A 14,543-nucleotide genomic window follows, 5' to 3' on the forward strand; every position below is an offset into this window, starting at 1 on the left:
GGGGCCAGCGGCGGTGGCACAACACGACCAGGACAGCAGCAGCACACGGAAGGCGCAGGGCGCCAGGCCACGGAAGCTCGCCAGCCACAGGCCACAAAGCAGGACGGCGACGTCTCGCGGGCACAAAACCTACCTTCCACTGCCGAGCTCAGTTTTATGACACCTGAATAGAAACAGAAAGCGGCAGTTACACAACGGGCCCGGCAACCTCCCCGGCGGCATCACAGCCTCTCAGGACCTCACAAACATCAGCTGTGCGCGCAAAGGCGTTCTCCGCCCTCCCAGGTATCTTCATTTCCCAACTGAAGCCGTCGGGGAAGCTCTCATTCCGTGAGGGTCCCTCCCGTGTCTGCACGAGAGAAAGGTCTGGGCAGCACGACTGTTTCTGTGTAGAACTGCTGCTGTCGTGGGCAGCATGAAGCCTGAACGCAGGGCCTTTGCCTGAGCTGCATCCCTAGTTCTTTTTCAATTTCTATTTTCATTTTGAGACAGGGTCTTTCTAAGTCACTAAGTTGCCCAGGCTGGGCTTGAACTTGCGATCCTCCTGCCTCAGCCTCCCAGGGTGCTGGGATTACAGGTGAGCAACACTGCGCTCTGCTTCACGGTATCTTACATGATGTACTCTGAATCTAGTTTCATCCCCACATAAACTATTTTTTTATCAGATTTAAACCTCTTTCGACGTCCATGCTGCATAAATCCCTGCACCACGACACCCCCCCACCCCAGGTGTCGCACAGGCCTGGACCAGTGAGGAGCGAGTAAGGAATCTCTCCTACTCCCTTCCGGGATGGAGCCAGGGCCTTGGACCTGCCAAGCACGGCTCTGCCCCCAGCTGCCCCTTTGATTTTTTTTTCTTTTGGTACCGGGGATTGAACTTGGGTCCTTGCGCTTGCAAGGCAGGCCACCGAACCGCTGAGCTAAATCCCCGGCCCCTGCCCCTTTGATTTTATTAGAACTCAGTGAGTTGTACGTTATATAATTTAATTTGCAACAAGCACGCCCTGCCTGGTCACCGTGACACAGGTCAGTGGCGAGCAGGCACGGCTGCACCCGGGGACTTGGTTCTCTCTGCCAAGACGAGGCAGAGCCCGGGGTGCACTCTGCCGCGGGAAGCAGCGATTCTCCTGGGAGGCTTTGGAGGTCTGACCATTAATTTCCCCTGTGGAATTCATAGTTGGGCATCACCCGGTGCCAGCGATGTCTGGGAAAGCTTGAGGGGTGGGTAGCAAGAGGCCGAGTGCAAGAACACCTTCAGGCATCACAGCAGACACATTCGCTGAGCCCAGGACAGGTCAGAACAGAAGGAACCATCGTCTGCTTGCAAACATGATTTCATTTGACTTTCTGAGATAGGCTCTCACTACTGAGCCCAGGCTGGCCTCAAACTCTCGGCATCCTCCTGCCTCAGCCTCCTAAATGCTGTAAACATTATTTTAATAAAAGCATTAGTGATTCATTAGCTTCTTGTGGACATTTCTTATTTTCTTAAACCCCAAATCAAACCTTTCTGCACAGAAGATAGGCCTTTCTGTGCAAAGTAACTACATTACGGTGTGATTGCAAAATTAGCTAACTCCACTTATATAGCTAATTAAGAACACTACACACAAAATCGTAGAAAAAGGAAAACAGGGGCCTTTATCTTAAAGTGTGACTATTCAGAGTTATTTTACTGTTTAAGCAGTGATGGGTATTGTTCAAAGGCGACACACAGTGCCGCTGACTTCCAGGTCATGGAGTCAACTTCGTCCCCTAGGGCACAGAGGTGGGCTGTGCCCGGGATTCCGTGCAAGCCACAGCACACACAGAGACACAGGACACATGAGGAGCCCCTGTCCCCAGCCCATACCGAGTTCTTCAGTCCGCAGAGGTGTTTGCAAACAAACCAGGAAAAAGTCAGAGTCGAGTCTCCGCCCTCTAATCTGTGCTCAGGGCGGTGAAGATGCCAGTCTTGGGAACGTGGGCAGAGTGAGCTTTATCATCTTCTTACTTTCCAAGTTAGACCCCATCGGCAGCCAGGCAAATTTTCTCCAGCACGTCTCCAGTCTGGGACGGTTGTGCCCTCTCTCCTACTGCTTCTACCTAATGATTGCTTTATTTTTCTATTTCTTTCTCTTTTCAGTCCTGGGAATTGAACCTAGGCCTTCTGGAAGCTAAGCCTGTGCTGTACCGCCAAACCACACCCCCCAGCCACCATGATTAATTTCACTGATCTAAAAGAATTCACAGGAGAAAGGGCCAGGTTAAAATAATTTTTGCTAAAGTGTGAATGACTGCAGCCCCCTAAGAGCTTCAGTAATGTTTCCTTGTGGTTGAAATACTGAGCCAGTTTCCATGCTGGGCAACCAGACCTGCAGGACACATTCCTCTCTGTGCCCTGCTCGCGCTTCACCTCACCTGACTTCTCCCCTACTCTTGACGGTCCACCCAGAGCCGGAGACCTTCCCACCCCACAGATGCTCTTCTCTGTGCTTTCCCACGCTCGCTCGCACGTTATTGAGCAGCGGACCACAGGGCAATGAGCCCGACCCACTGGCTTCCCGAGACACTTTCTAGAGGAAGAACTGAGGGTCCCCCTCTCCGGCCCAGGGTCTGTGCTGCGGCCCCGCCCCCTCCAGGCTCCCCCATCAGCTGAGTCCCCAGACACTGCGAAGCCGGCGTCTTCACGTGTGCGCGCTCCGCCCGGTCACTCGCCTTTCCTCCTGTCAGGGAAGTGAGCTGCCCGCCTCTCGGTGACTTTGACTTCTGGTGCATCTATTTCTTAATGGATCCGTCAACTGCGGGCCAGGACTCAAACCCAGGACCTTGTGTGTGTGAGTCCTGGACTCTGCCCCTCAGCTACACACTTGGCCTGGCTCTGCTCTGTACTTTTTCCCTTGAAGTTTTTTATTAGTATGTCTCTCACACCTAATGCTTACTTTCCTCTTAGGGTGTAGATGTCCTTCAGGCTGACCTTGAACTCACTATGTAGCCCAGGCTGGCCTCAAACTCTTGGGGATCCACCTGAGTTGCTGGGATTACGGGCATGCTCCCCGCTTATGCCTAGGATGTTCCTGGGGGTCCCCACAGCTCCGCAGCCTGGCGGTTGGGGTTCATGCCATCTAAGACCAAGCCCCCCCAATTAATTGTCCTTCCTGCAGACGGTGCAGCAGGTTAAGGAGCTGGGCGGAGGCAGACTCAGGTCTCCTCAGCTCATCCTCAGGGCTCAGGGAAGGCAGACACCTGTCGCAGCGGGCGCTGGGAGACGCAGAGGGCTGAGGACGGTGGAGCCCAGCCATGAAAGAGCAGGCGGCTGTAGAGGGACACATGCTTCTTTTTGCAAGAATTCCAGCTGTACACAGACGCTGAAGCGATTTTGGTTGCAATCAAGAAAGCTTTCAAAGAAAGGATTTGTAAACATTTCCTTTTCCCTGAATAAGCTCTTCTTTTCATTAAAAAAAAAAAGGTGTGCTGCGAACCGGCTGGTCAAGGCCGCCGTGATTCTTTGGTGTAACTGTGTCGCCCCCTGGTGTCCGAGTGCCGTCAGTACACCATTACCCAGAAAGCGCCTGATGGGCACCCCAGGCTGGCCTCTAGCTCACGGTGATCCTTGGGCTTCAGCCAGTGCTGGGACCTCAGACCTACTCGTGAGGTTAAAATATTGTCACAGATGTTACTGGCAAAAGCTTTCTGAAGCCACGTGTTATGCTTTGAGTTAAATGAAGAGCTGGGAGGAGGGCTGGCTGTGCGAGGCAGAGCTCAAGGCTGGTAGGAGCTGGCGCTTTGGAGGCTGAGGGAATAAACAGTACAGACACCGACTGCCACGCAGCACCCTGCGCCGTTGCTCACCTCCCTGTGCCGCTGTTCCCGAGCTCAGCAGGGCATCAAGGAGTTAGTGCCACAAGCGCTGGCTGGAGAGGGGCATGCGGCTCTCCCACGGTGGGGTGAAGCTTCCTGAGCCGGGCGGGGGCAGAGCATTTGGTCTGCATGTGCAAGGGCCTGGGTTCCAGCACCAAAATTAAAGGTGGGGGTGGGGGAGAAGGGCTACGTGTGGTGATGCGAGTCTGTAATCCCAGCATTCAGGAGGCTGAGGCAGGAGGGTCGCCAGGAGGTCATGGCTGATCTCAGTGATGCTGTCCCTCTCTGGCACTTCTGGGTTGGTGTCACAGAGCCTCTGAGAGGTGTTGGGGCCTGCCAGGGTCCAGTCTGGCCCACTCCAAGGCAGAGCTTCCAGCCGGAGCCGGAAGGGCCACTAGGCCTGGGGTTCAGCGCAGTCTTCTCTACCCACGCTCTCCGAAGGGGTCCAGAAAGTGCCTCATGGCCTGAAGTTATCTGGGACTGGATGTGTTTGGCAGTAGGTTCTTCTCCTGAACTCCCTTCTCTGCCTCAGAGCAGAGCCTCCCAGAAGATCGCAGCTGTCATGGATTGCTCCTAGAGTCTGCACCAGGGAAGACTCCTCCCCAGAGAGAAGGCCACAGCACCCCACAGATGTGGTTGCAGAGTGTCTCTAGCTCCCATCTGTCCTCCCAGAGGCCCATTTACCTTTCATAAAACTGCTTTCTCTCTCTGATGCGTCCTTTTCCTTAGTCAGATATTATGTAAAGCTGGGCGTGACGGCCTATGCCTGAAATCCTAGCACTCGGGAGGCTGAGGCAGGAGCATCCCTGTGAGTTTGAGGCCAGCCTGGGCTACACAGTGAGTTCAAGGCCAACCTGATCTACACAGTGGGACTCTGTTTCAAATAACAAACAAAAAGTAAAAACAAACCCCCAGATTTTTAGGCATATATAGATCTCTATCTATATATGGAAGATATCTACATCTGTATGTGGAAGTTCATAGAAAAACGTCACTCAAGGAGAAGCTATCAATTTGGGGGCGTGTATGCCTTTTTTGTTGCTTCGGTTCGCTTTTTGTTCTTGATCTCACTATGTATCTCAGGCTCGCAGTGATCCTCCTGCCTCAGCCTCTTGAGTGCTGGGACTCCAGGTGTGTGCCCCCACGCCCAGCATGCTTTTTTATTTTGCTTATCTGTCTGGTATAAGTTTAATTTGCCTTCCCCTGAAAACCAAAGCCAAGAGGGCAGAGGAAAAGGTTTTCTGTCCGATTCTCTCCTCTGCGCCTGGCTGAACACTGGATCCCACCGCGCTAGGCCTCTGCTCAGGTCTGGGCAGCCAACTTGGCACGGGGCAGGGGTCCGCGGTGGCGAAGGGGTCTCCGGAACCAGGAGCTGCAGGTAGCGTTCGGCAGGTCAGGGTGTACACCGTGTCCCTGGACGAGGCTGGCGGCTGGCGACCGCAGTCTGGGCGCGCTGTCTCACGGGTGAGGCTGTGTGTTCGCGGGACTGGCGCCGAGGCTGCGGAGCTGCCGAGGGCTCCCTCACCTCCCCCGTGCTCCTAACACACAGGGCTCCCTTTCATGGGCAGAACAAAGGATCCGAGTGAGGGCTTTACTCTTTCCAAGTGCAAGCGGGGCTGCAGGAAAACACAAGCAGAGCCAAAGCACGTCACACTTCACACACAGCGGGACAGGTGCGGGGACAGAGGTGAATGGGCTGAGACTTCGGACCGGGCTGCCCCAGCCTGGAAGCGCAGGTTCTTTCCCTGGAGAACAGATCGGAGGCTGCGCCCTCCAACGCTGCGCATCCCCAGCGCCCCCGAGCGGGCCTAGCCCTGCTGCAGCCCAGAAGAGCTGGCCCTGGCAGTGCCCAGCCGCCCCTCCGGTGCCTCCTGAGGGTCTCGCCCAGATCTTCGTCCTACCCAGTGCCACACCGGGGCCGGTCCCTGCTCCTCTCACCCGACCTTCTCAACTCTGTTCTGCTTCTCAGGCCCTGGAGACGGAAACTCGGGCCTCTGCGCTGAGCTGCACCACTGTCTCCGTAGCATCTACTTTAGGAGAGACTGGGTCTTGCTGAGACACACTCCACCGACCAGGCGGGGCACAGGCTTGTGCTTCTCCTGCTCCAGTCTCCCTGAGGCGCACGAAGCACAGCTGGCCTCCCACTGGCCTGTCTGCCGCTGTCCCAAGACCCACATCCCCTCCGCGCCCCACGCCAGCTTTGGTACGACCATCCGAGGGCGAGGCCCGAGGCCCAGCTCATGCACACCCAGCCACGTCCCGCCACTCCCCAGGCGCCCACGTGTGGGCCTCACCGTGTCCTTCACACACTGACCCCACCTCACGCCCCAGCCTCTGCCCGGCCCGGGGACCCATCCCCAAGGTCCCCATGAACCAGACCTGCCCACTTTCTGGGCCGGACTCCCTGCATGGCACAGAGAAGCCCTCCCGGCCTCTCCTCCCCTGCTCTGCACGTCTCTGGGGTGGGCGCTCTTGTCGCCGCTCCTAACGGAACCGCTGCCACCACCTCTGCCCCTCCCTGACCGGTCTCACTGTCCCTACCGCTGCCCACAGGTCCAGTCCTGCCATCGCCCCACCCACCCATCAGAACTTCCCGAGCACGCACTGGGTTAGGACCTGGGGGTCTGTGTGCACGGTCTGAGGTTTCCCTTTGTCACGCCTTGGAGACAGAGGCCCCTCGTTCTGTTTCCCTCTGTCACTTGTTTCAGCGCACTTCACACGGCCGGAGTACAGGACCTGGTGACAATCAACACCGGCCGGAAACTCGGGCAGCCCAGTGCGCGTTCAGTGAAAGCCCCACGACACCAGGAACAATGGGTTCCGGAATTCCTTATAAAGTCTCCACTTCACAAAACACTGCTCTGGCTTTTAATCTCTTTTACTCTTCATCTTCAGACCGAGACGTTTTGTTTTTATTGAAGCCAGCAAGGCAAAAGAGAGCATCCACGAAGATGTCTGCGCCCACGTTTCAGATTGTGAGTGCACAGAAGACCCAAAGCAGGTCAGAAATGAGGGCGGCAGTAGAAGGGATGAGCCCTGTACCTCGTCTAGCTCCAGGTAAACGGAACAAACTATGCCAAAGGAGTCTTAATCTTTTTTTTTGTTGTTAACTCTCAGGAAGTCTGTTGCAGGTTTTTTCCTGATTGCTGGCTACAGGCCCCCTTCAGACAGTTTCCTTCCTGGACAGTGATCGGCGATCCGTGACCGGTGACAGGTGGAGGCCGGGACGGGACCTCGGCGCCACAGGCAGACTTGGGGCTGTGAGGCTGGACTGCTGCACACCGCCTGGCCCGGGCCCCAGTCCCTTCCCCCTCCGCCCCTCTGCGCGGCGGCCTCGCCCTCCAGCTGTCGCAGCCAGCACTGCTCCGGCCCCCCGGCCACGGCCCCTTGTCCTCCGAGTGCCAACAGCCACCACATGCAGCCTATGCCTGAAAGAGCGTCACAGCGGCCGGGTCCCCCGGTGCCTTCAGACTGGGAACAGCCCTTTGTCCCCAGCTCTCCTCGCCCTCTCCTGGGAGGCCGAGGCTGGGTCCATCAGCAGCAGCTAAGGAATTCAAAAAGGAGTCACACTCCTGGGCGCCGTGTTCCCTGGCCACGGTGAGCGTCCCATCTTCTCTGCTTGTGCACTGCCTGCCTCCCCGAGCCAGTTACAGACACTGCTGTTGGTCTCCCTGCCACGCAAGCCACTTCCAGCCTGCGGGCGCGGACTCTCAGAGGTTCCCCGCTGCTGTGGCCGTCAGTCCCGTGCCACTAACTCGGGTCCCTTGCGCTGAGATTTCAACATCACGTGGTGGCCACACGTGCGCCTTCAGCCGACCTCGTTTCTGCGCCGGCCCAGCCTCAGGTTTCCCCGCACGACGCACCTGTCCCACGGGTGCCCCTCTGGCTCTTGCCCGCCTACTCCTCACACCTGCTCCGGCCCACCCCGTCTGTCTCCGGCCAGCTCTGAGGCCATTTCTGCCTTAACATCCTCCAGCGGCTTCCTGGAAATTCAGTCCAGAGTTTATGGGGACCCAACCCTTTGGCAAGTCGAGGAGTGTCTGCGCTTGAGTATTATTTGGCTAAAGACGAGGCTAAAAAGCTTGGGAGAAAAGTCACGGTGAGTTCCGGTTTTCTTCTCGCATGCGCTGCCTTGTAAACCGTGGCGGTGGAGCAGATGCCAGACAAACTTAGGCGCGAGAAGGTCAAATATATGGAAAGCTCAAGGGACCAACTTAGTTTCTCTTATAGTAAACTACTCAAGCCAAACAATCAGCACTGTATGAGCAGGAAGCGCTCCGATGCTGTTGTGTAAAACAAATAACTTACTGAAACCCAGACTGAGGTTTCATGGAGGAAAGATTACACCGAGAAAGCCTCCAATCTATAAAAGAGGGAATTCTTTTCCTCTTTCTTTGGGATGGTAAAGGATGCATTTGTGTCACAGACCCAGACAGCACCCGAGGGCGGCACACTCAGTGCTGGAGGAGGCCAGAAATCGGCACAGCTCAACTTCCCCTCTGGAGGAGCGTACAGCGGCAACGCGGCCGGAGAGGGGCCGACCATCGCGGGGGGCGGGGAGCGCTCAGCAGATCATTGTGGGGCTGGAAATTATCTCCGGGAGGGTGTCTGAGACTGCAGAAGGTGAACACTGTGTGGAGAAATGGCAAGAGTGTGGAGAAGAGCTGAGGTGAGGTGGCACGGGCCTGTCATCCCAGTACCCGGGAGGCTGAGGCAGGAGGATCACAGTTTAGAGCCCAGCCCAAGCAACTTAGTGGCTTCACGAAAACTTTGTCTCAAAATGAAAAGTGAAGAAGGTTTGAAATGTGGCTTGGTTTCCCCAGTACTACAAGAAATACATAAGTGGATAAAATAAAATTAGCATTTGGGAGGGAGCGTGGTACTGTGACCCTTCTTACATGTATATGTTTTGGCAACTTATTTTTCAAGAGTCTTAACTTTTCATCGGTAGAATGGAACAAGTAACCTCCCCTCACCTGTGTGCGAGGCACACAGGGCTGACTGTGACAAGGAGAGGGGTCAGATGTGCCTCGATGCCGCCCGCACGGAAACAGACGATGCTTGGCCCATCCGTTCTATCCGGGCTGGGGAAAACGTACTTGAAAAACGTACTCTAAGAGGCTCGGCGGCATGGGAGACACCAGGAGGCCACAGTAGGGTCAAGCAAGGTCTGTTCACAGAAGCCGTGTTGCCGCGAAAACCGGTGACGCTTTGTTCACGCTCCTGAAGCACAGCAGGAAAGCAGCGTGTCCACACTGTGCACTTGGCAGCAACTGAGTCCCTGGAGACGGGGTGGAGGAAACACGGCGGGGCAGAGACGCCCCGTCAGGCTGTGAGGGGCGTTTGCTGGTGGACTGCGTGGAACTGGCGAGAGACGGTCTTTCTCATCAGGAGAAAAGTGCTGAGATTCTCATGTCAGAGGAAAAGCAAAACCCCAGCCCAAAAGCAGTCACCAAACCCACGGTCCCACCAGCTGTCAGCCCTCAGCCTTGTCTTTGGAGAAAGGGCGGCAGAGTTTGCCAACTTAGTGGAGGGCGTCAGGCAAGGCGCTGGGTACGGTGAATGTGTTCCAGGGGGCAGTGCAAGGACAGCTGTCATGCAGAGCAGTCCTGTGCCTGGTTCCCCTTCCAGAAGCCACGGTATAACTTGGCGAGGTTTACCAAGTGCCCACTCCCTCTTAGCGCGCGCCAAGCAGCAGAGCAGCAGGACTGGCTGCAGGCACCTCCTCCTCTTGCTCGGCGCGGCCTTGACAAGAAGGCTTCCTTGTAAGTTCAGCGCAAAGTGAAGAAGTGGACCGACTGAAGTAGAAGTCAGCAGCCAGGCAGGGGCAGGGAGCAGGAGCAACTGGTGTTTCTCTCATGTTCAGTGTCGCTGGGGAAAATGCCCTGGGGCTGCCGTGGCACCCTTGTCCTAGGTGAGGAGACCCCAGACACCCAGAGCTCAGAGTGTCCACCCCCACTGCTCTGGGACTAGAGTCCCGGAACGCGGTAGTTTTGGCCAAGTATGAATCCTTTGCACATTAGTAGGCAACCCTAACAGAGCAATCAAGGCACCGAGCAGGAAGACTGAACTGCTGCTGTCCCGAAAACGCCAGCCGAGCGCACTGCCCATAGTATCACAGGCCGTGTGGGTTATGACAGCAAGAAGTACTGTTAATTACTACAGGGCAACTGCAGCCTCGTGTCGGCGCCATGGCTACAGCGGAGGCTTCAGTCCGAAGTGTGTCCTCTGCTTTTCCCTTCACCCTGCAAACCTTCACCACTGAACCAGAGACTGTCTCGGGGAGAGAAGAGATCCAGCTCAGATCAGAGAACTTAGGGGTCAGGTTCTAAGCTGATGCTGTTGTTGCTTTGTGTTTTTCTTGAACTCACTCTGGGGCCCAGGCTGCCCGCGAACGAGCCGCCATCCTCTCACCTCAGCCTCCTGAGCACCAGGATCACGGGCGTGCGCCACCAAACCAGGCCTGTAAGTTGACTTTTCCATTTTATAAAGCAGGGGCCTCCTACCCCAAGAGCGGGAGGCAGGATCCTCCCCTACAACTCAGGCGTGACTGTGAGATGAGCGGCGGTGCTGGGAAGTGACAGGAGGCGGCGGAGCTGGAGGCAGCGACGTGGGGGAGGCTCAGGGTCCATGGCAGCTCTGAGGTGCGGGTGGCCACGTGAGGTGGACCCTTCCTGAGCCTGCAGAAGGGACCCAGCTCTGATGACACCGACTGGAGCCCCGAGGCCTGTGTCTGACTCCTGCCCTCCGACTGCTCTGAGACGACAGACCTGTGTCGCCTGTGGTGACCACACCATGAAAATGTGTCGCAGCCCCACGGCAAGCCAGTCACACCCTTTCTCACAGACCTGGGTTCTCCATTCACACGGAAGCACCACGCTTAGCAGGGTTTTCTCCACAGCATCTGGGTTTCTCCGAACTGGTCCCACACCGCTGACAGACGTGTGGGCACGCACAAGCGACACCCTGGGAGGTCGCCTCGCTGTGCCTGGCTCTTCCCTAACTGTGTGCCGGTTACACACGGTGCCCATGTGAGCAGACCTGGCAGGTGCTGGCTCAAATGATCAAAAATAATGAAGGACACGATGTCTTAGGAGATGACAGCGCCGGACAAATGTTTGCCAAACTGAAAAAAGAATCTTTGAGGAAGATTCCCGGGACTATTTACTATCGCGTTATTGGCAAAGCAAGATCTGTGGCTGCTGGAGAATTTCACTTCATCAATCTCTCTGCTCAAGTTAAATCCAAATCACTCCCTAAGCTCAGCCTGCAATTGGAGCCCTCAAACAACAGCCCTTTTCATCAGCTGGATCCACAAAGTTGTTGGCCCATCAGCCCTAACCTCCTCCTGACCGTTAGTGGGTCGCCGAAATGTAACTGGAGACTTCTGGACAGCACACCGCGGTCAGGCCGCCCTCACTTGGGTGGTGCTGAGTGTGTCTGAAAAATAATCTCTGTCCTTGTATAGACAGGACAGCACGTATCATGTGTCCTTTTTTAGCGGACTGATCTTTTGCCTCCTCTAAACACCACTATCACGGAAAACTGATATATGCAGCCCACACAGGCACCCAGGGCGAGGTGGCCTGGTGATTCTTTAAGCATTTCCCAGCAGGAACGCCAGATCAGAGAGTTTAAAAGTATGCGTTGAGAGAGGGGGGAAAATGAAGTTGTTTTCCCTGTGGTTAAAGCAATTTGGAAAATACCTGAAGAATTAAAGAGCTCTCTTTATTGTGAAGTAATGCAGCATCTTCAATACAGGGATGAGCACTAGGGTGAGACATATTTTTAATTTGTTTTTAACTTTTTTTCCTTCATGACATCTTGGAATATAGTTTGAGAAATGCTGAGAGGCCTTCCCTTCCCCGCCCTCCATTAAATGAAACCATGTTTCATTTTTGGGGTGCAATTCCTGAGCGTGGCTGAGAGTTTCTAAACTGTAGGGTTATTAGTGGGCCTCCGAGGCCTGGACCAGGGTCTGACTGAAGGGCATCAAGGGAAGACAGATGTACTTTGGCTTTGGTTTTGCTCCTGGACAAAAAAATCCCCTGTGGATTCCAAGGTGATGTGGGGCCTTTGGTTGGTTCTGCAGCACCATGGCCTTCGAGGGGTTGGGATGGCCGCTGGTTCAAGGAAGGGGTCAGCACGCACCAAGGAGACACAGGGAGTGTGGGCACATTCAGAGGACAGGGGGTTTGGGGAAGGAATAAAGAAAGTGTTGGACGTTCGTGTTTTCCGTTTCTTCTTCTAAGATATCTTTCAAGGGCATTTCCTTACAATGTCTGTTCTTTTTAGGTTCTCGTATATCCCTGAGGTTTTCCACCACCAGAACTGGGCTCTACATCTTGTACAACCACTTGCTGAGGCCAAGACGTAATGACTCCAGTGCTCAGGGTGACTGCCTTGTTCTGGGAGGAAGCGGCAGACCCGATGTTGGATCATAGCCCGGTATCGGGACAGCACCCCAGACAAGCTGCGCGCAGATCTGAGGCATGTGAGAGTCTGGACTCGTGGGGTTCAGAGAGTCCCCAGAGCAGCTGTGCTGGGCAGCAAAGTCTGGGAGGGGCGCAGAGGTTCTGAGTACAGGGCGCTCCTGCCAGGTGAGGGCCACCAGCCCCACTGCAGGGTCTCATCTCGCTGTGGCACCTTATGAGGGATGACTTCGGTCTCATGCACTTTCTCGACATGTGATTCTTCTGCCATGGTAGTGTGGCAAGGAGATCCTCACTAGAAGTGATCCTTGATTGCAGACCTCCAGCCTCCAGAATGGGAGCCAAGCGTCTTCCGTGATTTATAAGCTACCAGCTTGTGGCTTGTGCGGTAGCAGCAGGAAATGGACTAACACTCACCTACACGGAGACCATTCCTGCCTGGGTGTGGCTCAAGCAGGAGGATCACTGCCTAGGCTCCCTAGTGAGTTCTCGGCCAGCCTGAAGTACATAATGAAACATGACCTCAAAAACTAGTTTCTGACACAGGGGACTCCTGATTGTTTTCAGGCTGTTTGTTTGTTTTTGGTACCGGGGATCAAACCCAGGACCTTGCACTTGTGAAGCCAGCGTGGTACCACTGAGCTAAATCCCTGGCCCTATATAGGCTAATCTGAAAAAACGTGAGCCAGATGAGCATAAATTCCTCTGTGAGGTTAACTTAATATGCATATGACGTCTGGCTTTTTGTTTTATCTGGCCTGTATTTGCATTTATATCGTAGCAAGGTGAAGACAAATACTGCCCTCAAAGGAAAAAAAAGTCCTTTATAATTCCACCATAAACCAATATTTTGAATTGGTTCACTTAATATTTTACATAAGGAAGGAGCAAATTGGAAACAACATATTTGACACGGTATTAGCTTGTTATTGTTTTTGTCATTTCATCTTAATCTCTAAGAGAAACCAAGTTTAGGGGAACTTTGAAAAGTTTACTAATGACTTTGGCGTATCATCAGACAATACCAAAGGAAACACATTCCTGGTGGCATTTGAGCGGCCTCTGGTAATGTAATTTAGCTTAGAGATCAAAGGTTAAGTGCCTCTTAAGAGAGGAGAGAAGCAATCATTTCCATTATGGGTATTTTTTGGAGTGTGTTTATCACTAGTACAAAACAAAATGGATGTTCCCCCTCCTACAAACCATTAAGAGCTGTGTATGTGCATCCAAAACACATTATAAGAGCCAATTATAAAGTTCTTGTGGTCTCCAGAGTTCCAATGCAATTTTGTCATATTAATTAGGAGTTTATTCTTTACCAGGCATTGGAGTACATGCCGCAGCCTCTCCTCTCTCCTACCTCATGACGGAACAGGGTGGCACTAGTTCTTTAAGGTTGCTGGATACCTGTCCCATTTATCCACACTGGCAGGATTGGGCTCAGTGAGTCCAGCTGTTTGCCTAAGTGTGGGCTGAACGTGCACAGGGCCAGCCAGGGGTCTGCGATGACAGCTGTGCCAGCTATTTGGCACTTTTCTAAGCTCTGTCCCGTCCCAGAATTCGCACGTGCTCATTGGGAGGTGGGTATTACTTCTGAATTACTATCATCAACCAATCTCCTTTACTGCCTTCTGCTCCATTAGGAAGTGGAGAAGCAGTGTTGCTGGAAATTCAACAACTTGCGCAGTGTTGCAGACCTGGTGAGTGAGGTAGGTCTGGGGACAACACGAGGCTGGCCTTGGCCACTGATTCTGGACTTGGAGCATTAAAGGACAGGCTCACAGCAATGAAAGCCTGGTCATGGTGACCTGGCAGCCTGGGTCACTATTAAAACCCTTGAGCTCCTTGCTTCAGGTCTCCTGGGTTTCCTAGCACCAAAGCCATCCTGTTCTTTGTGCTGCTAATGTCAAGGAATAAAGTCAAGATAAACCATGTCTCCCAATAGTTGCTTTCCTCTTCCCCACATATACTCATCTGAATGTTGAAAAATGGAAAATACTGAATTAGGCTGTGCCTGGGCCGAGACTTGCTAGCAAACAGATGTGAAGGCAACCATGGCATATATCAGTGATGGCAAACCTTTTAGAGCTTTCCACGGTAACAGACAGCTGGCTGTGGCACACGTGCCATAGGTTCGCCACCACTAGTATAGATGCCTGCCAGTCAGACCAGTGGCACAGCTTCCCACTGACGATTAATGCATAGGAGAAAAGGGAAATTCAGACTCTCCAGGGTAACAGGCTCCTCCCACTTGCTATATTAATTGCACTC

General features: G+C 54.1%; 1 protein-coding gene across 8 annotated transcripts in view; it reads right to left on the reverse strand.

Moving 5' to 3' along the window:
* Dlgap1 (DLG associated protein 1) overlaps nucleotides 1–14,543 on the reverse strand; it is a 261,824-nt gene that overhangs the window by 84,932 nt on the left and 162,349 nt on the right. For 5 of the 8 annotated variants that reach the window (XM_033757432.1, XM_033757431.1, XM_033757433.1 and 2 more), the window contains exon 5: nucleotides 134–163. The exons of the other annotated variants lie outside the window; for them this stretch is intronic. In XM_033757432.1, coding sequence (XP_033613323.1) covers nucleotides 134–163 — 30 coding nt within the window. The remainder of the gene's footprint in view (nucleotides 1–133; nucleotides 164–14,543) is intronic. 8 annotated transcript variants of the gene reach the window in all.

Source organism: Fukomys damarensis, unplaced genomic scaffold (genome assembly GCF_012274545.1).
Source record: "Fukomys damarensis isolate Sample0158 unplaced genomic scaffold, DMR_v1.0_HiC HiC_scaffold_30, whole genome shotgun sequence".
In the NCBI taxonomy this organism is placed as follows: domain Eukaryota; kingdom Metazoa; phylum Chordata; class Mammalia; order Rodentia; family Bathyergidae; genus Fukomys; species Fukomys damarensis.